The sequence below is a fragment of the Aethina tumida genome, chromosome 5 (genome assembly GCF_024364675.1).
Source record: "Aethina tumida isolate Nest 87 chromosome 5, icAetTumi1.1, whole genome shotgun sequence".
NCBI lineage: Eukaryota > Metazoa > Arthropoda > Insecta > Coleoptera > Nitidulidae > Aethina > Aethina tumida.
In genome coordinates, this window is record NC_065439.1 from 27,054,053 (window position 1) to 27,076,911 (window position 22,859).

A 22,859-nucleotide genomic window follows, 5' to 3' on the forward strand; every position below is an offset into this window, starting at 1 on the left:
AAACAATTCTGTAATGATTTAATCAATCAATATAAAACAACAGCTCGCTTCTTGATTTTGTACATTTTCATCACATATTTGTTGGTGCCCCTGGCAAGTACGACACATAAGCGCCACGTACCTGGGGGTGAACAATCTGAAGCTGCTGTCCATTTGGACGGGAGTCCCGTCGATATTGCTGAAAGAGAATCACTCACTTCAACCCCCTTTCAATGATTTTCGTGCATGACTACCTCTAGAAAGCGTCTAGTCTACGAACGCGGAATTTTGGGACTGTTTTCTGCTTCGGGTACTGGTTTTTCGGGATTATTGGGGGACGTGTGGAACGGATGGAGTTATCAGACATGTATCTATGTAGTGACTGAATCGATTTTTATTGTTCGTAATAAGATTGACGTGGATAATACCTTGTTATTTAGCGGTGGCAGATTCGGTCAGTCGATTTGATAACACGACATATGCGGCTAAGACGGCGAGAAATAAAAAATATATGAGGACCTTAATCCGATTTATGGAATTGCCGGCGTAGGATAATCCCCGAAGTATCGTTCCTCAAAGTAGGATAATTAATTGGGCTGAATTCTTACGAAGATAATCAATTGGTAAAAGGATCAAGATAAAATATTCATGTGAATATTTAATGGAGATTGAAACAAAAGTTTCGGATTATACCGTAACATTTGAGGCTATTGAATTAAACTCCTCGATTTTTTTATCGAAATAAAATAAGTCATTGTGATTAAGTTATACAATAAATACACTTTGAGCAACAATATTTACGTGAACACGACAACTGAAAATAAAAGGTTGAGCAAAATGAATGTAGTCATTAAACTGGTTCTGCATTCATTCATTATTGGAGAACAGATCAGAATAATGAGCGTTGAATTGTTTGCAAGTAACAACTTTGTTAGAGAATAGATGTTAACAATAAATCAAGTACATAGAGCGTAAAAAGTAAGCGAGAGGACTAATCTCTCGCACAGTGCACCTAAATGTTGTTTTGAAATGAAAATTCAACTTAAGACAAGGAACGAAGATGTTAAATTTAATTTTAGTTTCTCTTCTATCATTTTGACTTATCTCATGATTTTATACTAGAAAGAAAAAGAATAAAAATATTCAACGAAAATATTCTTGAGAAATGAAACTTATCTCAGTCAATTTTATTGCTCAATTTGACTGTTTTATGGCTACTGAGAATTTTATATTGGAAAGAAAACAGTATTGAACTAAGATATTTTTGAGAAATGAAACTTGTACCTTATGACAATCAATTTTATCAATTTGATTGTTGTTTGATAACTCACACTTTTGAATTGTAAGGAATTTTTATTTTAAATTGATCAATTTGATTTTTTACGACTACTATTATTGAAAAATAATAATTGTACATTATCATAATCAATTTTTTCACTATTATTGTTGTAAGACAACTCACACTTTTGAATTGTAAAGAATTTTTCTTTTAAATTGATCAATTTGACTTTTTTATGACTACTGGCACTTTTATATTGGAAAGAAAAAAATATTGAACAAAAATATTGTTGAAAAATGAAATTTGTACCTTATGACAATCAATTTTATCAATTTGATTGTTGTTTGATAACACACAGTTTTGAATTGTAAGGAATTTTTATATTAAATTGATCAATTTGATTTTTTAAGACTACTATTATTAAAAAATAAAAATTTTACATTATCATAATCAATTTTCTCACTATTATTGTTACACTTTTGAATTGTTAATAAAATTTTATATTAAATTGATTAATTTGACTGTTTTATGGCTATTGACACTTTTATATTGGAAAGAAAAAATTATTGAACCAAAATATTGTTGAAAAATGAAACTTGTTCGTTATGACAATCAATTGTATCAATTTGATTGTTGTTTGATTGAATTTTTATTTTAAATTGATCAATTCGATTTTTTATAACTACTGACACTTTTATATTGGAGAAAAAAATATTATTGAACTAAAACAATATTAAAAAATGAAAATTTTTTGAAAATGAAGTTTTTACTTAATCATAGTCAATTTTATCAACATAATTGTTGTAGAGCTGCACATATTTTTGTATTTTAAAGAAATTTTTATTTTAAATTGATCAAATTGACTTTATAGCTATTGCCAGGAGTGTTTAATAAACCAAAATTATATTTTAAAGTGAATTTTTTTCTTAACACTATTTGGGTAAATAAATAAAAGTTCTAAAACAAAATAAACAATTTGATTGTATGGCTAGTGTTACTTTGGTATTTTAAAATAATTTTTATTTTGAATTTGTTTAAATACACAAAACGTGACATGTAATGAATAAAACAGAATTGAATTGATAAAATTCGATAGGTGAACAAAAACAAAAGGCCATATTGCATCGCATTTGGTTAAATGCGTGACTGTGCGCGTGTCGGTGGGGGTACATTGCACGGACTGTGGGACTAATAATAGGAGCAATAGAAATCTGCTATTGACAAGTAATTAAACGTTTTATTGGAACGCTGGCTTCGGCGGCAATTCAATTCAACGACAACCGACTATAAACAAAACTAATAACCGTTAACCGTCTCGATTCCTGGTCGAAATGGGCGCCCCGAAACCGTCGCCCAGCGGCGTCGGTTAATGTTAATCGAACAGATTGTCACAGTCGTGGGGTCGCCGCCGCCGTGGACCCATTAAAACGGTTCCAGCGGATTAATGCGAGACACTCGATCATGTCCGCCGGCCTGCCGATCCTGCAGAAGCATATTTTTATTTATAAGAACGCCATTAATAAGCTGGCGCCACGTTCGTTCAATGGGGAAATAATATTTGCCATAAAAAGTGCACGAGGCAATTCGCATGATTTGTGGCACGGCCGCGGCCACTCCTCCAACGGCACAGGCACAGGGATGATCGAGTGTGCGGCGTGAAAGACGACAGCATTAAAATTGGAAATTATTGAGGAAACTCAGGTGTCGAGTTTTCAATTCGGAATGAAGTTTGAAGTTCAATCTGGCTCAGATGTTGTGCAAGTGCGTGGCCCACTGTTCGAACGGTTCAATCTCATACATAACAAAACACATGGTGGAAGGTGAATTTCCTGTACGGACCGGCCCGGTTGATGGATGGGCATGTGGTCCGTTTTATTTTGCATTATCAACTAAATAAATTTACGTCGTTTAGAAGTGAAGATGTAAAGCACTGGCTGGTTCGTTCCTTGCGCCACGGCCAAATTGATAAATTGTTATAAGCTTTTCAAACGGTGCAATATTTTCATGTTTCACCTAGTCCTGTCTGTCGTCTTCCACGGTGAATTACGGCCGTTATTTACACCCGGGTTCATGATAGAGTTTCGCGATCCACTGTCGACGAGCATAAATTTCCAATGAACATTGAATAAATCACTTTATGCGACTCGCCTAAGTAGGAAGTCCTTTGAATATCCGCTTTTTAACGTGCCTGATTACCTTGACTTACTGGAAACATTTAGGCAAATATCTTTGACTTATTCTTAAAATAAATTGAACAAGAGTTCCCAAAACTTATCTTTATTTTATAAAATATCAAAGAATGAAAAGCTAAATTACTCAGAATTCTAAGATAAAATTGTTGTCCAATTAATTAATAAGTAAATTTATAAAGAACTTGCTAGATGATTCAAAAATATAGTTACTTCATCATATTGTGGTTTGACGAGACAAATGTAGTCCACTAAACTTCTAAATTCACCTTTCACAACAGTACATGAAGAGTTTAGACCTCAATAATTATTTTTTCTACCAAATTACTAACAGTTTGATTGATGAACATTTCAAATTATTGGAATTATTGGATTAGCCATTTTTCCACCAATTTTTTTTAATACAATAGATGTGGCACGGCTTAAAAAGTATTTATTAAAAAGGCCCGAATATTAAATAACCCGAATTTTACGGTAACACAATTTTATTGTTGTCGGTATCTGGAATCGGTCAGTAGAAAATAATTCGCCATAATGGCGCAAATCGGACGTTTAATTTACATTTAATATTTTCGATTGGCGGTCCCCGTACGGTCGGCCGGAATTTTATAAACGTTCGAAAATTTCTAAAAACAATAAAATGAAATATCATCGAATTTTACCGAATTAAATTAAAACACGGCTGATTTATGCGACTAACCAGGAATGAGATTTATTTTATTAAAATACTGAGTTTAAACGGGGTATATATTTTAATTATGTCATTTACAATTTTAAATTTCACAATTCCGGACGTATGGGCCCATTAAATCGAAATGTACGCCACCCGAAACGGTATTATTTATTTTGGGGCAGCACGTGTTTGTGACTGACTTGTCATTGGGCCGTTTTGTTTTCGAAAGAACTGATTAATCGCCAAATTACTATGACGAATTACTAAACCTGTTTTTAACAATCAACTATGGTGAATACTATATATCCATCGTTTATTTGATAATATTTAAAAAATCTAAAAATAAATAAGTAAAATCATTTAAAGTTTACTAATAATATTTCTAAATCTTGGCAATTATATTATATTATATTTTATTCTATAATAATAATTGTTTTCATAAATTTATTTTAGTAATTTATTTTTATTAGCTCCTTTGAACAATTTAGTCAATTTATCCATAAATTATAATCATATTCTTTAAATTTTCAACATTTCATTTATTTATTTAAAAAATTTATTTCAAACTCACAAAATTTAGAAAAAAAAAAATAATTTCTCAAAGGATTTACTTAATTTATTCATTGATTTGAGTTAATTATATAATTGCAGTTTTTTAATACATTTATAATAAATATGTTCATAAAAATACACTGTAATTTATTATAACCATTTTTAACCTCATTTATTGAAAAAAAATACTTTTTTTTCATTTTTTTTTTTTTTTTTTTTTTCATAAATTAGAGTCATATTTGAATTTTTAACAAATTTAGTTTTTTATTTAAAATTTTTTGAAAATTTTATATTTATAAGTTTCTTGAAAAAGTTGAATATTAGTCATTTATTTTTCTTGGTTACTTTTTAGAGTCATTACTTATTATTACTTTATTAGTTACTTTTTTATATCATTTATTCAATTTTTTCATAAATTGGAGTCATATTTAAAATTTTAAAGTATTTACATATTTTTTCAAAAATTTTGAATATTTTATATTTATAATAAACAAGTATCCTGCAGAAGTTTACAATATATTTTTATTTCTACTTAATATGTTTAGTAAAAAACTATGTTTTATTTTAATAATTTTTATTTTCGGTTATTGAAAAGAAAAACAATATTTTATACAATTTTTGAAATTTTATATGAATCATTTATTTTACTTGGTTATTTTATTAATTAACTTACTTAATGTATTAATTAATTTGAATTATATTTTTAACATATCATTTTTTATTTAAAAAAATATTTGAATATTTCGCATTTATTGTAATTTTTTAATATATTCACAATTTTTATATTTATAAAATTACACTTTATTTTATTTTAAGAATTTTTAACCTCATGTATTCAAGAAAAATCTTTTTTTTTACAATTTTTTATGAAACTTTTGTAATTTTGTATCAATTTTCTATTTTTATTAGTGTGTGTAAAATTATACTTTATTTTATTCTAATAATTTTTATCCTCAGTTATTGAAAAAAAAAAAACAATTTTTTATACAATTTTTAAAATTTTATATTCTATTTTTTAAAGGACTTACTTAATTTATTGATTAATTTGAATTACATTATATACATTTTAACATATTCATTTTTTATTTAAAACAACATTTGAATATTTCATATTTTTTGCAGTTTTTTAATATATTTACAGTTAAAATATTTATAAAATTACCATTTATTTTATTCTAGCAATTTTTAATCTCGTTTAATGAAGAAAAATACTTTTTTCACAATTTTTTATGAAACTTGTAATTTTATATTAATTTTCTATTTTTATCAGTAACTTTTTTATACGATTTTTTTAAAGGATTTTGAATATTTAAAATTTCCAGGTCCCGAAAAAATTTTAAATATATTTATATTATAATATTTTAACAATTTTTTATATATTTTTTTAGAAATATCTGTTATTTTTAATTTATTAAAAATATTATTGATCATCATTCAATATTTATAGAAAGCCAGTTTCTCGATAAATTTAAAACCCCATAACGTGTGATTATTTAAATAGTTTATTAAGACTTAAGAGTTAAGTAAATACAAATTGTGGCATTACACGTGACCGAGACAACGCTAAATAAACTGCAGAGGGTTTTATGGCGGCAAGAGTGGTGTTCTTATGGTCCTTTTTAGGTCTATTGTTATCATTTGTCCGTGGCCGTGTCTGGAGACCAGCGGGCCCTGTAATTGGATCTTTGGATAAGATGCGGCTACATTTGCACTTAGCCAAAGAACAAGTCTGTTTGTTTTCTAATTCTGGCCGGCTGCTGGATTTCAGTGCGTTGTTTGCCTAACACATTTTCCACCAACTAGCGGCGATCGAACTTATTGTTTGCCCGTACGGTTAGGAGCGTTTATGTCAAACTTTTCTGTTTGTCTACGTCTGCCATGAAAAATTTGTGTACTTCCGAGACTTAACTGCGAACAAACACGCCGGCGAAAAACATATCTAACCTGATTAGGAGGTTCGGCCCAAACGGGTTTGCATACGTCGTCCGTTCTCGCCATTCGTCTTTGCATTTTTAATTTATCCCGCTAACGAACTGACACTAACGCGATAATAAGAAAATGCAATTTTTCTTCAATTAAATAACACAACCAGCAACAATTTATTTAAATTATGGAGCCGGGGAATTCTCATTAACTAATTTGTTTTGGAACTCATTACGGAATCCTGAAGGAAAATTAGCGAACCACTTTTTACGATTTACCTTTTTTTATTTTTTATTTTTGCGTTTAATTAAAAACAATTTTTTGCATTTTTGCAATCTTCCAAAAAGTTACAATTGTGTTTCGGCCCATTGTGATTTAATGTGGGGCCAGGAACAAAATGTGCGCCGCATCATTCTTCCAATTAATTTAAATTAAGCCAGCAGAGATTGATGGCAGTATTACAAAAAATACTTCACTGGGAATCAGTGCTAATTAGAATGTACTAGCCTCTTTGTCCTAGACTTTATTTGTTATAAAACTGTTCAGAAAATTACATTAATTAATTACATCATTCAAATTAAACAAAAATTAATGACAACTTTAAGTTATTGAGTATAAATGGCTGCTAATTTATTTTTAATTGTACACACATGACTTTTGAAGTGGATGGTTTGGATTTCCTAAGTTTTGGCCTGAAATATTATTTGAACATTTGTAGCTCTAGATAAGTAAGTAGTATATTAAATTTATTTTCATATATTTAATAGGCATAAATAATCAATATTCGATTTCTAATAAAAATTTTATATAAAAAAAATGAATTTTATGGATTTGAACACATTTTATTCGGTTCATGCATAATTTATCTGTTGTTTACCATAGTAAAATGACTCAAAGGAGATTTTTAAGCTATAATTGTAATTTTGAAATGTGGCCATTCATTTGCTCAAGAATTTGGACCAGAGTTTTGTTTTTGTGGACAATAATGCCTAACATCACCAAATGAGACATCATTCAATGCAACTGACCATCTTCAAAGACGAATTTACAATCGAAACCACCACTCTTAAAATTTGGAGGAGTGTGCTAATGCTCTTAGAGAAGAATGGCAAGCTATGGATTAATAATTTTTAGGTATCTATGCCAAGAAGGGTGGAAGAATCTGTTTTCTTTTATCTTAATTAATTTCGTTTTATTAATTTCTCAAAGAATTTGATAATATTACAGGAGTTTGAGAGAACCTGTTGTTGAACTGATGAAACATTAGATAAAAGAAAGTTTTGTAAATTGATTACTCTTCTTCCGTATTGTCGTTCATCAATTGTTTAGAAGAAGGCTTGGAGGAACTCTTTAGCCTTTTGAAAGGAATTAAATCATAAATCTCAGTAACAGGAGTTTGAAAGAAGCTGTTGCTGAACTGAAAAAACATTAGATTCAGGAAAGTTTTATAAATTGATTACTCTTCTTCCATATTGTCGTTCATCAATTGTTTGGAAGAATGCTTGAAAGGAACTATTTAGCCTTTTGAAAAGAATTATATCATAAATCTCTATAACAGGAGTTTGAAAAATGCTGTTGCTGAACTGAAGAAACATTGGATAAAGGAAAGTTTTGTAAATTGACTGCTATTCTTCACCATTATCGTTCATCAATTGTTTGGAAGAAGGCTTGGAGGAACTCTTTAGCTTTTTGAAAAGAATTGGATCATAAATCAGGAGTTTAAAAGAAGCCGAACTGAAGAAACATTTGATTCAGGAATGTTTTGAAAATTGACTAATCTTCTTCCATGTTGTCGTTCATCAATTGTTTAGTCTTTTGAAAGGAATTGGATTATAAGGTTTAAAGATTCTAATGATTTTGTTTAAATTATGTAGGAGATTATAATATTTATTAAAAATTTAGTTGAGTAATATATTTGTTGCAACCAGTAACAGTCATAAAAATGACAAGCAACATATTAAGAAAGATGTTTTATAATCTACCAGTGTCACCATTGATGAGAGGATTTTGATTTACATATAGCAAAACGTATCCCAGCCGAAAATTTACAGCGGATAATTCCACCGATAAATTTTCGCGGCGAAACCGACGTCGCAGCGCAAAAGGGAGATTCATAATGCAGTGCGGGAATAGTAGGAGAAATGGCAAAGTTGTGTTTGCAGCGCACATATCCCGGGAAGTTCAAGGATCTGCGTCAGACACAGTAAACGTTGTTAAATATGTTTGGCTTCCACACCAGATGTCATAAATACGGACGTCGGGGTCCGAGTCACTGGACCAAAAATACTATTTGTCTCTGAATTTGACCATTGTGGCGGATTAGAGTGCTTGTTGGATGGCCTAATCCCGACGTATAACTCAGCCAGATCGCAGATCATGTTGCAGCGACCGGGCTACACTTTACTCGCTTCTCTCTTTTGAGTGGCCGCGGCTAAACGTGATGTACGAAATACTCGTAAACGCGCCCGGTGCTCGGACCCTCGCCAGATTAACTGGATAATGGTAAATAATCTCAATGACATGCTTCTTTGCCGCTGCACTGTTACATTTTATACACAGATCCACACTTTAAAACTGCACTAATTACTATTGGTAGTCTACTTTCACTTTGATGGAAAAGCTTTAAAGCCTCTAAAGGATTAAGAACTAACTAGATGCGGAAAAGTTTTAAAACAAACAGATACGAACTGAAATCCAATAAGAGTAGAAAATCACATCGAATACAACCTACTTGTTTTCTTTTTAATAAGGGCACATAAATTAGTATTCAACATTATAACTCGTCTTCATGACAGTGACAATCAGTGGATTTGGTTAGATCTATTTTTGGATAAGAGTAAACCATCGGTTATTAATAAAGTTTAACTCATCAATAAGAGATAACATTAGGTGAATAGACTTTGAATGATATAATGTTCGTATACACAAAGTTTCCAGGCCGCAGCTGTATGGAAAATGATATATTGGATATAATTATACACCATGTTCCGGTAGGTAAGATTTAGGAACGTGCAGACTACAATAGAGCTGAAAAGAAAGGAACCTAACACCATAAATATCTTTTTAACGACAATTTAAGTCGACAAAGACATAATATTTTAGAGGAAATACTTGGGAAATATATCTTCCACATTACAAATTTTCCTATTATGTCACAAAATGTCCCAATTGAAATTTTATTTAGTCTATTTAAGCGTTGTTTATCCGTATTGATGTATCCAGCTTATTTTGCGTGTAATAATGGTAAATTTAACGCGATTGCAGTTAAATCGATTCTTGTCAAGACAGTAAAGTGAAGCTAGAAACTTAAGTTCCTAATTGCATTTTAAGCCCTTCAAGTTACAAGCAAATTCTGTTAGAAAACTGACTATTATGCCACCAACACTCCTTGCCAAATAGTTCAGTTTAGAACAACACTAACAATATCTGGTTCGCTCGAAAATTGTAGACATTCGCGTGGAAATTATGCACGACTACAAGAATTTTGCCATGAGATGCTTAAGTGACTATTTAAGGCCAACTTTAAATTTGTTTTGGCAACGCAAATGCTCCGAACACGTTCCGGAATAGACTGCACGGGCCAAATTGTTACTTTCTCCGCTATTAACTAACGCCGCCGAATTAATTCCGGCTCCGGAAACACGGATAAAAACAAGATTAGACTTGTGTGATTTAAATGATTTGCATGCGGATCATCCCGCCTCCGTCTACTACTTATTCCCGGCAGTTGCTGAACAATGAAACGAGGGCGCTAATATTTTTGATGCTACACTTCGAAACTTTTAATCAGAACCATGATGGAAACTTGCGGTTACAACCGCTAGTATATAGTCCTGTAATTTCTATTTAAAATTTAAAACAAACAAAACGTCAGTTGCTGCAAATTATTTTCATCTATGGACTACTACTGTGTTGGTAAACATATTACAAACTTAAGCCACTACTTTGGTTATTTAGTCCTCAAATTATTCTAGTGTGTGTGTATATATACATATTAAAAAATTAAGACATACTTGAATTATTTAACTCTTAAATTGTTCCATGACGTGTGTTCACCTGAATCTGTTTTATAGAATGAAATATATAGTATATATTTATTAATTTCTAATAAATATTATTTCGGATGTTAGAAAGTAGATTAAATATTTTAAAAAGTGTTTTTTGTATATATTTTTAATAATATAATGACATTTTACATATATAATTTATTTTCATTTATAATATGAAAATACATATTAAAAAATTAAGTCAATACTTAGGTTATTTAACATTTAAATTGTTCCATAAAGTGTCTTTATACGTATTGTTTCTATACAATGAAGAATATATTATAATACCTATTAATTTCTAATAGATCTTTTTATACATTGTACAATTTATTCTCATTTATAATCTGAATGTTCACATACATATTAAAAAATTAAGTCAATACTTTGGTTATTTAATACTTAAATTGTTCCATGAAGTGTCTTTATTCTTATTTTTTCTATACAATGAAGAATATTGTATAATATTTATTCATTTCTAATAGATATTTTTATACATTATATAATTTATTTTCATTTATAATCTGAATGTTCACATACATATTAAAAAATCAAAAGTCAATACTTTGGTTATTTAATACTTAAATGATGTATATAGTATATATTTATTAATTTCTAATAAATAATATTTAGAATGTTAGAAAATAGATTAAATAAATATTTTAAAAAGTGTATATGTATATATTTATATTAAATTAGACAATTCATGAAGAATGTAGAAATGAAGAATAGTATACATTTATAATTATTTAATAAAAACATATATTTTTAATAATTAGAAAATAGATTAAAAATATTAAAAGCAGTGTTTATATTTTTCATGATTAAGGGGGTTTTTTACACCCTATATCACGAGCATTTTAAATTATAATTACCATATATTAATATTGTCGATTTAAATTGCTAATAATTCACGATAAAATAACAGAGGAAATATTTAATTATGTTTTTTAATTAATAATAATTCATTTAATATAGGTAGCAATTACTCAAAATGTAATTTATAGAGAAAATATCCGCGAAATTAAAATAGTTGTTCGGCTGCGAATTTTAATGAATCCAATAAAAAGGTTTTATTTAAATATTCAAAAACTTTTATCTGCATTATTTACAAGTTCACCTTCGGTATTAGGGTTGATCCCTCTGAATATTTGCACAGGCATCTTATCAATAATAATTTTACCATAAAAGCCGTAAACCGTACTCTATTTAAATTAAAACGCGCTTTTTATTCAAAACCGAACCATAAATTCGGATATCCAAAGGGCATTAACACATTAGCGGCGTATTCCGTTCCGTTTTTTCTGCCTCGCAAACATCACGATGTATCAATTCCCCCAGTCCGCGGAAGAAGGGAAATCGTCCTGCCAAGGACTATAAAGCGGGCAATGAATAATATTTAACTACTGTTAGACTCGTACGAGCGTTTTAGCTTTGATAAACACGCATCTTCCTTGGTTTCCACGTCCTAAGTGAGTTTTTGTTGGCATTTAATTCACGGTCACTTAGACATCTTGACCCATTTATTCCGTGGTACGTTTTCTGCTTCTGACTGTTTACAAATGAAAGGAGATTACAATGGAGACGGGGATTTTTCTGTGATAAAACCCTTGGCCATTAACAACGACCATTTTGTTCAGACACGTGTTATTGATTTAAACTCTTTCCAATTGATTTTGTCACGACAAAAGAAAGAGTTGACAATTATTTTTCTCGTCCCTTGGTACGGGGAAAAAAAGGGAGCCCCGACGTGTTATTTGGCTCAACAATCTGGAGTTTATTTAAATTTATCTTGGCCAAAATCTCTGTAAGTTATTTGTCGGCCTGCTGAATTATTTATGAGTAGCGAGATTTCATTTCAAATTGCTTTATAATGAAATAATAAAATTTCGCGTCTGGAGAGTTTCGGTTTTCAAATGAACCGGTCGAAAACAAAGCATTTTATTAATTTTTTATAACATCGGAGATTTCAGACGCCTGCACGGTCAGGTTTAATAAGTGTAATAAGAGACGAGTTACAGAGAAAAGTTCAACTTCAACGAAAGAAATGCTGCTTTCATAAAAGTAAACTTTCACTTCCAGCCCCTTTTTCTCAGTTGTTCCAAGTTAATTTCAAAGATTTTTTCAAGTTCTTTAAATCACTAATTAATAATCTCAATCTGCGAATTAATTAATAAATTATGTATGATAAAACTAAACGCCGTAAGTGTTATTAAAGAGATAAATGTTTAGTATGCTTTAATTTTTGAACCCCGACGAGAATTATTTTATGTCCACGTTGTCTTGAGGGTGTAATTTTAGGCCATTTTCCTAAGAATTTATGCCGTTACATCTGTACCTTTAAAGGAACGGTCCAAGTGTAATGACACTTTGAGCTTGGATGACGGTCGTATTTTCTTTTCCATTTCTAATGAAACTATATTACGACGTTTATGTAGGTCGAATAGAATTTAAATTAAATACCGGCTACGAACACTCTTTCTGTCGTAAAAGGGGTTTTTCTGTATTAAAAAATTGCTTAAGTATCCGTTTAATAAATGAAAACACCTTTGTAAGTCATGTTAGGCTTAATAAAAAATGGTATAAATATTTAGGTATTTCAACGTATCTACAGTCTCATTTATGAGTGAACAATGTAGTATTTATCTTTAGATATATCTTTGGGTATAAAAAGAGGCCATTTATTTAACTTATTTGTATTATAAAAATCAGGAAACCATAGACGAAGCTTTTTACTGAAAAGTTCATTTACAAAGTCTGTTACCAGTTATCCCAAAATATTAAAGTTTGGTTACATTCTAAAATAAATATGATGCACTGCTGATTCAGTTAAGGACAAGTAAGTTTTCATAGTTTTGTTTCCTCTGTAGTTTCGTTTGCTTTTACTTTTGAATAGAATGAACAGAAACAAACAGAAAATTTAGTTGCTCTTAATTAAATACGCAATGACTCAATTTTGCTTTAGAATGTAACTTTAAAATTGAGGTTTTTTGCTGAATTGTATGTTATTTATTTATTTATTTTGTTTTATTATATTTCCAATACTATTATGGTTGGTGACAATTTGAACTTAAACATATAAAAGAATAAATTTAGCATTTATTTTATTAATTTCCATAAGATTTATTCTAATAATTAAGTATAATATTTTAAATAATTAATATTTTTAGAATTCAATGTTTTTGATTATCAGTTATTATTTATTTATTTTTTTGTTTAACTGATTAAATATTATTCTTTTACTTGGAAAATTAATTTTTGTCGTATTTTAAATATACAAATAAAATAAATATATAAACATAACAAAATTTAACCATTAAAATGTAAAAAATAAATTTAGTAATTACTTTATAAATTTCCTTTAGATTTATTCCACTGGATATTGAAAGTTTGATAATAATTAATTAAAAATATAAGAATTTAAAGACACATTTTGTTACTTGTATGTTAACTAGGACAGATGTTTTAATACGACCTGCAAAGGCTTTAAAATAAGTAAAATCGATTGGACTCACGTTGTGGATAATTCTAAGTCGATTATGCTAACAAAACAGTAGTCGTTACAAATTTAACACAGTTAATTATGTGTAATAAGTAATAAGATATGTGTAATCAATAGCAAAATATTGTCAAGCTTTATAACCAGCACAAATGTAGAGATTAAAGCATAAACCCTCTTGGGGCCGAATGACGAACAAGTCGGGGATCGTCATCGACAGTTGTAGTAAAATTAATTTCGCTCCAGCTGCTAACAACATAATAAAACTAACATGCAAACGCCATATAAATTTATTGTGTCGTTATAAAGCCCTGCATAGAAGTAATTAATATTAAACCATCAGGTTTTATTTGCGTCAAAGTGCGAACCGTAAATCAAACTGGCTGCAACATGTGCGAGTCGCGATTTTTGTGCGTGCTCGCAAGTCACCTGTCAAACATCTCATTGTTTATGTAAAGCTCGCCTAACGCGGTGTTTTAATTACGCCGTATGAATGAAACTGCCACACGTGACATTATCGAATCCATCTGAGTTTCAATATTAACATACTTTGCATAATTTAATAATAATTTGCATGTCGAATGGATTTACGACGTCTTAGAGTGCGTTGCGGCATTAATTATAATAATTCCCGCTAATTAGCGGAAAAACAATTTGTCCTGTGCAGACTGCTATTAGGGGGAGATTTAATAATCATCTCTCCGCTTACACCGGGTGTTTTCCAGAGCGAATTTTACTCGGAAGTGATTACCGACATTTTAATGCGACCGAGCCATATTTATGCTGCAACCAGCAATTTATATGGAACACGTGAATTCGAGTACTCGGAACCAGTCTTACGTAAAATTGGCGACCGCCGCTGTTACGCTGCACGTTCGTACGTCAACGGCAACGTAATGTGCCATCATAAGTGTATAATTAACTTTCGTCAAGTTGGCGTGGTCGCGTGTCGACTGCCCTTTGTCATCGCCCCGCGGCCGGCTTGTTTCCAAATTAACGGGACACGGAAAAAATAATCGACGGCCGCGATCGCCTCTATCGGTGCTTGTAATCAATTGGCGGCCGTGTTTTTTTTAATTACATCCCCGATGATAGCGTCGCCGTAGGCGAAAACGGTAATCCCTACGTGTAGTGGGCCGGTTCAAATCCGGCCGGTAATGTCATTAGGGTAGGCAAAATGCCACGACCGAATGCCCAACATTTCCACGGGGGTAATATCTATGAACTGGAGGCTCCTTCACGCCCCGTGGACCGCAAAGCCGCCGGTGCTTTACCTTATATTGTCGCGGGAGCTCACGGAACCCTAATTTATATCGGATTTTGCATGCCCGTTTTATATTACGACCTCCTTTGTCTCGGGACACTGGCTGTCTTAAGCGATGTAGGTCACGGCACATCAAAAACTTAAAGGTCCCACATGAATCATCCCCGCCAATAATCTAACGAAAATTTATAAACAATATATCGAACTACCCACCTTAGATGAATTATTTGAACCAAATTTGTAGGTGAATTTATTTATTTTTTAGTGCTTCTCTTAATTAAGTTTTAGATGTTACAGTATTCAATCAAACTTCTCAACAAGAAATGCATATTGAAGCTCCTACATCTTTAACGTATAATATAATATCTCACTATCTCAATTTTATTTGGACTTTGGCAGCAATCTGTTAAAAACTTTTAGTCATCTAATTCTGATGTCTTATTAACCTTTAAACTTCAGGCAAGTCAAGAAAATGGTCAACAAGCAGTAACCCTCAGTTTTATTTTAAAAAATCCATATTTGGGAGCCATATTGCATCAAATGGAGTTTTTCTGATCATGACAAAAGGAAAAAGAAAAGAAAAAAATTAAATGGAGTTTTTTGTAAAATTAAAAATTAAATATATAATAATTAAACAATAACCCACTCCATCAATTTTTTTTTTTTTTGGATTTTGGCAGTAACCCGTTAAAAACTTATAGTAGTCTAATTCTGACGACCATTATTGACGAGACTCATTAACGTTTAAACATTAAACAAGTAAAGAAAATGAAGAAGTAACCCTCAATTTTATTAAAAAAAAATCAATATTTGGATGCCATATTGCCTCAAATGGAGTTTTCTGATCATGACAAGAAGAAAAAGTAAAGACAAAAATTAAATATAAGTAAACACCTTCCAACTCACTTCCTTAATTTTATTTGAATTCATCTAATTCTGACGACCATTATTGACAGACAAGTCTTATTAACTGATCAATAAGAAGAAACCATCTATTTTATTAAAAAAAATTCAATATTTGGATGCCATGTTGCCTCAAATGGAGTTTTCTGATCATGATAAGAGGAAATAATAAGCCAACTCAATTTTATTTGGTCACCCAATTCTGATAACCATTCTTTACAAGTGTCAATAAGGTTTAAACATCAGGTAAACAGAAGAAATGATTAAGAAGCAGTAACTCTAAATCAACTTACATTACAAACATTTTTCTGTAAGAAATAATAAACCACCTCAATTTTATTTGGTCTTCTAATTCTGATGACCACTCTTAACAATTGTGAGTAACGTTTAAACATCAGGTAAATAGAAGAAATGATTAAGAAGCAGTAAATTATCAAAAGACTTTAAATAAAATATAATATTTGTCATGAAGGGTAAAGAGGTAAAGGCCAAAGAAAAGTTTAAAGCAGTTTGTAAATTCGTCGGTGCACATCGAAAATTTATTAAATTTCCATTGACCACATTAATCAAGTTTGAGAGTTCCAGCATTCAATTAAGGAGCACAACAAAACAGGAGTGTTATAACACGTAACCGTGTTTGTTATAAGAAACAATAACCCACTTACTGGCTTCCCCTATTGAATAAATCTGGTTTCAATCAAACTAATTCCCTGATTTCCACGCGCTTAATCTGCCCTTTTAAGCCCTCACATCCGTCCAAGATTTAATGAAAACGTTCGGGCACAGTTCAACCCAATTTCCAGTGTAGCCCGACCGGCCATTCTCATTTCGACGGAACGTTCTCGGGACTCGAACATACTCTAACAACCGGGTAAGTTATGTTTAAAATGCACACTGTGCCGGTTTCATTATCGGTCTTGTATATCAGTGTAGCGCCGTTTTCTGCTGCACGGGTCGCTTTAATGCGCGCTCGCGGACTTGTTATGTTCTCTGTGTGAAATGCAACTGTCATGTGTAATACAAGCCGGAAGATTACCGACTGGAAAAACTGTTTTCTGCTGATTAGTTACATGTGTTTGGTCGGTGGGCCGGGCCATAAAACAGTTTCATTAAAGTACGAACTATAAAAATCGTAGCAATGCTAATGACATCCTTAGGCCCTAACAAGGATATATTGAGATGTTGGAAGAACATTTTTACCACTCGATATTGTTTTATGGCCACCGGGTCCTCCAAGGTTAAATGACGCAATTTATTAGAAGGGTCCAAGAAGTGGAAAATTGACCGGAGAATTGCCGCCGATTAAAAGTTCCTACTCGCTAAATTTCTACTATTTTACTGCCAGAAGCCCGTTTAAGTACGACGCTACATTATAAATTAAAATGTCTCGGTGTCTTAGTTCTAAGTGTCTCATTTTTTTCCCCTTGCTGGGCTTTCACATTGATCCTTTGTGTTGGCGAACTAAGAGGATCGGAGGAATACGCAAATGCCATTGTCTCCTGTTATTATTTTCCTATTTGTCAAAGGCTTTTAATTAATTCTGATCGATAGCACGTCTTTGTGAATTGATAAATGACAAAGCTGTGTCAGCCTGGTCGCTCTTCGTTATCTAATGATCTTTTTCAATATTGTTGAGTGAGAATTTGATGACAAGGCCGAAGTTTACTAAGGGTTTTATTATGGTTACTCTATCTTACTTAAGACACCCATTTAACTTAATTTTTCCATTCAAGTATCCTTATATTTTAACTTATCTATCCTGATTAGTTTATATATTTCACTTTGGGCAACTAATGAGTCAGGTAAGAAGGAATTTGAGCGTATAAATTAGTTGTATTTATTAAAGGAGAACGTGCATTCATTTAAAGTTATGGAGGCACACACCTAAACCGAAAGTTTCCAATTCAACTCGGGCTGATGCGAAAGTGGGGCGTGGAGACGTGAGGAGAAGGTGACGGCGCTTTATCTTTGAGCAGCTTAAAAGCAGGTTGAGTTTATGATATTTTAGGTGTTGTTGGCGAACTGTTTCAAGCCCCTATTAACGTCACATTTTGTCTACGGAGAATTTAAATGAAATTCACATAATACAATCTAATACGTAAATCCCCAGCTGCCCGAAATTGTCTCAGCACGTGCACCGACCACCGCCGCAGACACTAACTTCGTACCCGGCTCCAGTAATCCACAAACATGCTTACCGGAGACGTTGGATATTGCGGATTTTATTCATGCGACGTACACTAATATCCCCCGTAATCACAATAAATTTATACACAATACAAAATCCCACTTCACCAAACGTTAATCCAAAAATCAATCAGCGTAATTGGCAAGTGCATCCGAGGGTAAGGTGACCAAAAACCGGAACTGATTTATATGTATTGCGTAGTGTGCGGCGGCATTAAAAAGCAAGCAATTGACCTATAAATAAGGCGGCGGTGGCACGTAGAAAAACAAAAGTCTCATCCATCCCCGGCGGCTAGATTTCGTTTGAGCCAGGATACACCGGTCGGCGTAAAGGTGCTCCGGCCTCTCGTTATTTATGGGGGCCCGGCACGCAACACGGGCCCCGGAATACTCGGGTCACGTGGCAGTCACTTCCTGTATTGTTCGGGAATTGGCGCACCGCTAACAACGCACAGCAATAATTTATGTTCATATTTTTTTGGTTCGACTTTCAACATCATTATGAATATGAGTCGATAACGGTTCAGGTTTTATATCTGCCTGTGAGTGGCTGACAAAACCCTAAAAATAGTTTGAGAGAGTATCATAAGTAAGCACAATATATCCTAAATTAATTTGAGTGCACAGAAAATGTAATTTAAACACTGCTAGAAGTATTTAGTCTATGGAAATATAATATCATCGTTTGAAAATAATTGACGTCCATTCAGAGTATAAAAAGTATCAAGTGTGTCCTGCCCAGTTTTACAATTATAGTACAATATTTGTTATTAAGAGAGACTCCTGACATTTTATTAGCTATTGGACAATAGATGGCAGTAGTAATATTTTAAGGACAATGAGCATACGCAGGCTGCTATTCGACCCTAGATGGCAGTAGTTATATTCTAAAAACAATGAGCATGCGCCGAAATTATGGTAAATATATTCAAGTAATGTAATTTCAGTACTTTTAGAGGTATTAAGTCTATGAAAATAGTTTGATCATCTTTTGAAAATAATTCACGTCTATTCAGAGTATAAAAAGGATGAAACACAAGAAAGAATTTTTAAAAGCATGAAAATCACTTGATGTGTGTCCAGTTTTACAATGGCAATATTTGTTATTAAGAGAGACTCTTAACATTTTATTAGCTATTCGACACTAGATGGCAGTAGTTATATTCTAAGGACAATGAGCATGCGCAAAAATTGTGGTACATATATTCAAGTGAAACATACAAAAAATGGACTTTTTGTTATCGATAAGGCAACCTATGCATCGCCTATTATTTATAATTTGCTAGTACAACGTAGAGGGCGACTTCCAGCCTGAACGAACGTAATAAATAACACGTCCACGAGTGGAATTTCGATTGTGGCGACCCAGTGTGCGAGAGGGCTGCGGGATATTGCGCTCGTGGCCGAATTACAGATAATTTCGCGAAAAACCTTTTACACTTAATGCCACCGGACCATCGTAATGATTTACGGGCCACTATTTTTCTAATAGGATTTCATGTAGCGATCTAAAAGGTTTAATTTTTCAAGTGGGGCACGACGCGGCTCACGAACCAACTGTTTATCACGTGCTTCTCAGGATTCGCCTCTCTCTGCAGCCTTGTCTGGCCGTTCACATATTTCAGGATTTATTTCCAGGACGATACAGCAGCATATAAATGATTATACAAAACGGTTTACAGGAGAAATATAACATAATTTATTTGCAGTTTTGGAAAGACTTGTGTGTGGCTGCAAAACTGTTTTAAATTGATCGACGATAAACGGTCCGTCAATGGGGGGTGGTGGGTATTAATGAAATGTGTATTAGCAGTGGGTTTAATGGCGTTAATATTGAGATAGCGTCACTGTTTGATAAACAATTGAATAAATTTGGCAAATTTCCTTGCAGTGTGTATGCAATCGGCGGGCGTTAGCGCAATACATTTCGGTATGATCGGAGGATATTTCGTCCTGTTCGGAATAATAATAGGATAGTCAATTACGATGGCAACAGCACACCAGAATATACGTTAGCATTTACGTATTATTAACGTATTGATAGGAATCTGGCTATATGATGGCCAATTCTGGATACATACAAGATTACCATCGAGCCAATATTGGATTACTCATTGCAGAATGTTGAAATTGGTGCATTTCCTATTAATTACAGTAATCGTTCGGCGTCCCCCCATCTCCCCGGCGTCGGTTTTCCCGCAGGAGGCACAAGTTGTTGAACTTCCCGATACAGTCGCTCATTAACATCGATGTGTTCTAATACTCTTTATAAGTGCCATCAGCGCAAGATCCCGGATCAGGCAGGATAATGAAGGCATCTCTTCAATCCATTAGTCTCACGCGAATCGATATCGGGGACGATCGATAAGTCGAAAGACTTCACCCCCAACCCCAAGTTTCTTACACTCGACGATATAGGTCAAGATGGATTTTGCGCAAGAGACTTACTCAAATTATTGCCTAATCTCGTGGCAAACAATTAGAGGTTTATCGTAAATTTGCTAGCCAAGTAGATTGTTTCATATTCCAGGTTAAATTGTAGCAAAATCACTTTTTAGCCGGCTCAACATGTATTAGTTGAGACCGTGACATCTTAAAATCTCAATTAAATTATATCTCAGTTTTAGTGCTGGCCCCAATTTAATCATAAATATAGGCGCAGCAATTTTAGAGTCGAGCCGGCCCATTAAGTTTTATTGAAGATCTGATTGACACTAAACTTAAACCGCGTCGTGTTCAATATGTCTTAAATGGGCCGTTCTTGACATCCCGGCCCATTCCCGTTTTGCTCCCGTCAAAATTGATCGGCGCCGAATGTGGCGCTCAATTAAAATCCGATACTTTTAGCCCGATTGGGTTTTGTGTTTTGAGGAAAATTAAATTTCACAAGTAATATCAGTGATCCGACGAGGAAGTTGTCTGGATATGACTTGCCTTTATAAATATAGAGCCTAGTGTTTATTTTTGCGGGCTAATTCTGACTAATTTTTCATCCCGCTTCTAAAGAATATCCTTTATTCGAAGAACCATTTGAATAAAACTGAATATAAGAAGATAATCGATGTAAATTGTGCCATTCCAAGAAGTGGAAGGAAAAACACTCCCAAATAGATATTAAACTGACAATGTCGCCTTAAATAGGTTATTTCTATTCAATCAATACGAATATATATTTTTATGTTTTATGAATAAAATCGGCCGGTTCGTCTTCAATCAGGCTTTTTTCCTGTTTATATACATAAAAGCTAGGCAGTAAACGTAATTGAAAATGGAACCGTGAACCGTCTACAATTTTTATTATGTATATTGTTGATATTTTAGCAGGGGATTTTACGTCCCCAATCTTATTTATATTATTATATTTGTATATCATTCGATCAAATGCGAATTTCGAGACTCGAATCGAAAATATTTATGTGATACATCCTGAAAAATGACGTCAAAGCCCGTTTGTACTTCATAACTATTTCCCTTTTTGACCTGATTCTCTTCAAATGTAATTAATTCATTGCCTGAAATACATAAAACATAAATTTTAATCATTTCCAAAAATCACATGTTCCTGCAATTTTATATTCAAATTTGAACGGTACCTGTTAAATTGAGGGATAACACCAAAATTGAATAATTTAGGGGTTTGTTCTTGTCCCTTTTAGGCCCGCAAATTCTTTATGTGAATTGAAATGTTCCAGGAAATACTTGTTAAGACGTTCCGCGTTGATAGTAGAAAAATTTAATGAGTCCTGAAATGTGGCGAGATAAAGACGACCGCTTTTGTGGCTGGGGTAAAACTTTGCAATATTTGTATAATAAATTGAGTGAATGAATTATGTATTTGTGTTGGGGGTTAGCGGCTCGCCTCGTTATACGAAATACTTGGTTGGCTGCCTTTGGAAATGAATAGAGAGCGGTGCTAAAGTAAAAATTTCGCTCGTTATGCAATGTAATGATGTCGATTTTTTATCCGTACGCAATCTTTTCTCTCGTTCCGTGTATCCTGTTCAAGTTAAGGCCTTGGTGGTACCACAAACTAATTTAATTCAATTAGATGCCGCCGTATTCTTGGTTGTCGATATTCTGTCTCCAATCACAGGACTAGGAATTGACTAAACATTTGGAATCACATGCTGATTGCGCACTGACAGATTGCATGGATGAAGCAATTTTCGACGTGCAATTATTGCCCCACGGCATCTTATGTACCCTCAAACAAACATCAATATGTAGAAACGATTAGACATTTTTGGTAAATAAACTCAAGGTGCGGCTCTTGGGAGGAATTAAAGGGGATTATAAAGTGGAGGCCTGACAGACAGGTTTTTCAGTGCTTAGCCGGGAGAACGATCAATGAAAGGTTGACGGCAC

General features: G+C 32.7%; 1 protein-coding gene across 7 annotated transcripts in view; it reads right to left on the reverse strand.

The window, feature by feature from the left end:
- Positions 1–22,859, reverse strand: part of LOC109603456 (RNA-binding protein Musashi homolog Rbp6) — a 419,447-nt gene that overhangs the window by 197,242 nt on the left and 199,346 nt on the right. For 5 of the 7 annotated variants that reach the window (XM_049967660.1, XM_049967662.1, XM_049967658.1 and 2 more), the window contains one exon: positions 122–178. The exons of the other annotated variants lie outside the window; for them this stretch is intronic. In XM_049967660.1, the coding sequence (XP_049823617.1) occupies positions 122–178 (57 nt within the window). The remainder of the gene's footprint in view (positions 1–121; positions 179–22,859) is intronic. 7 annotated transcript variants of the gene reach the window in all.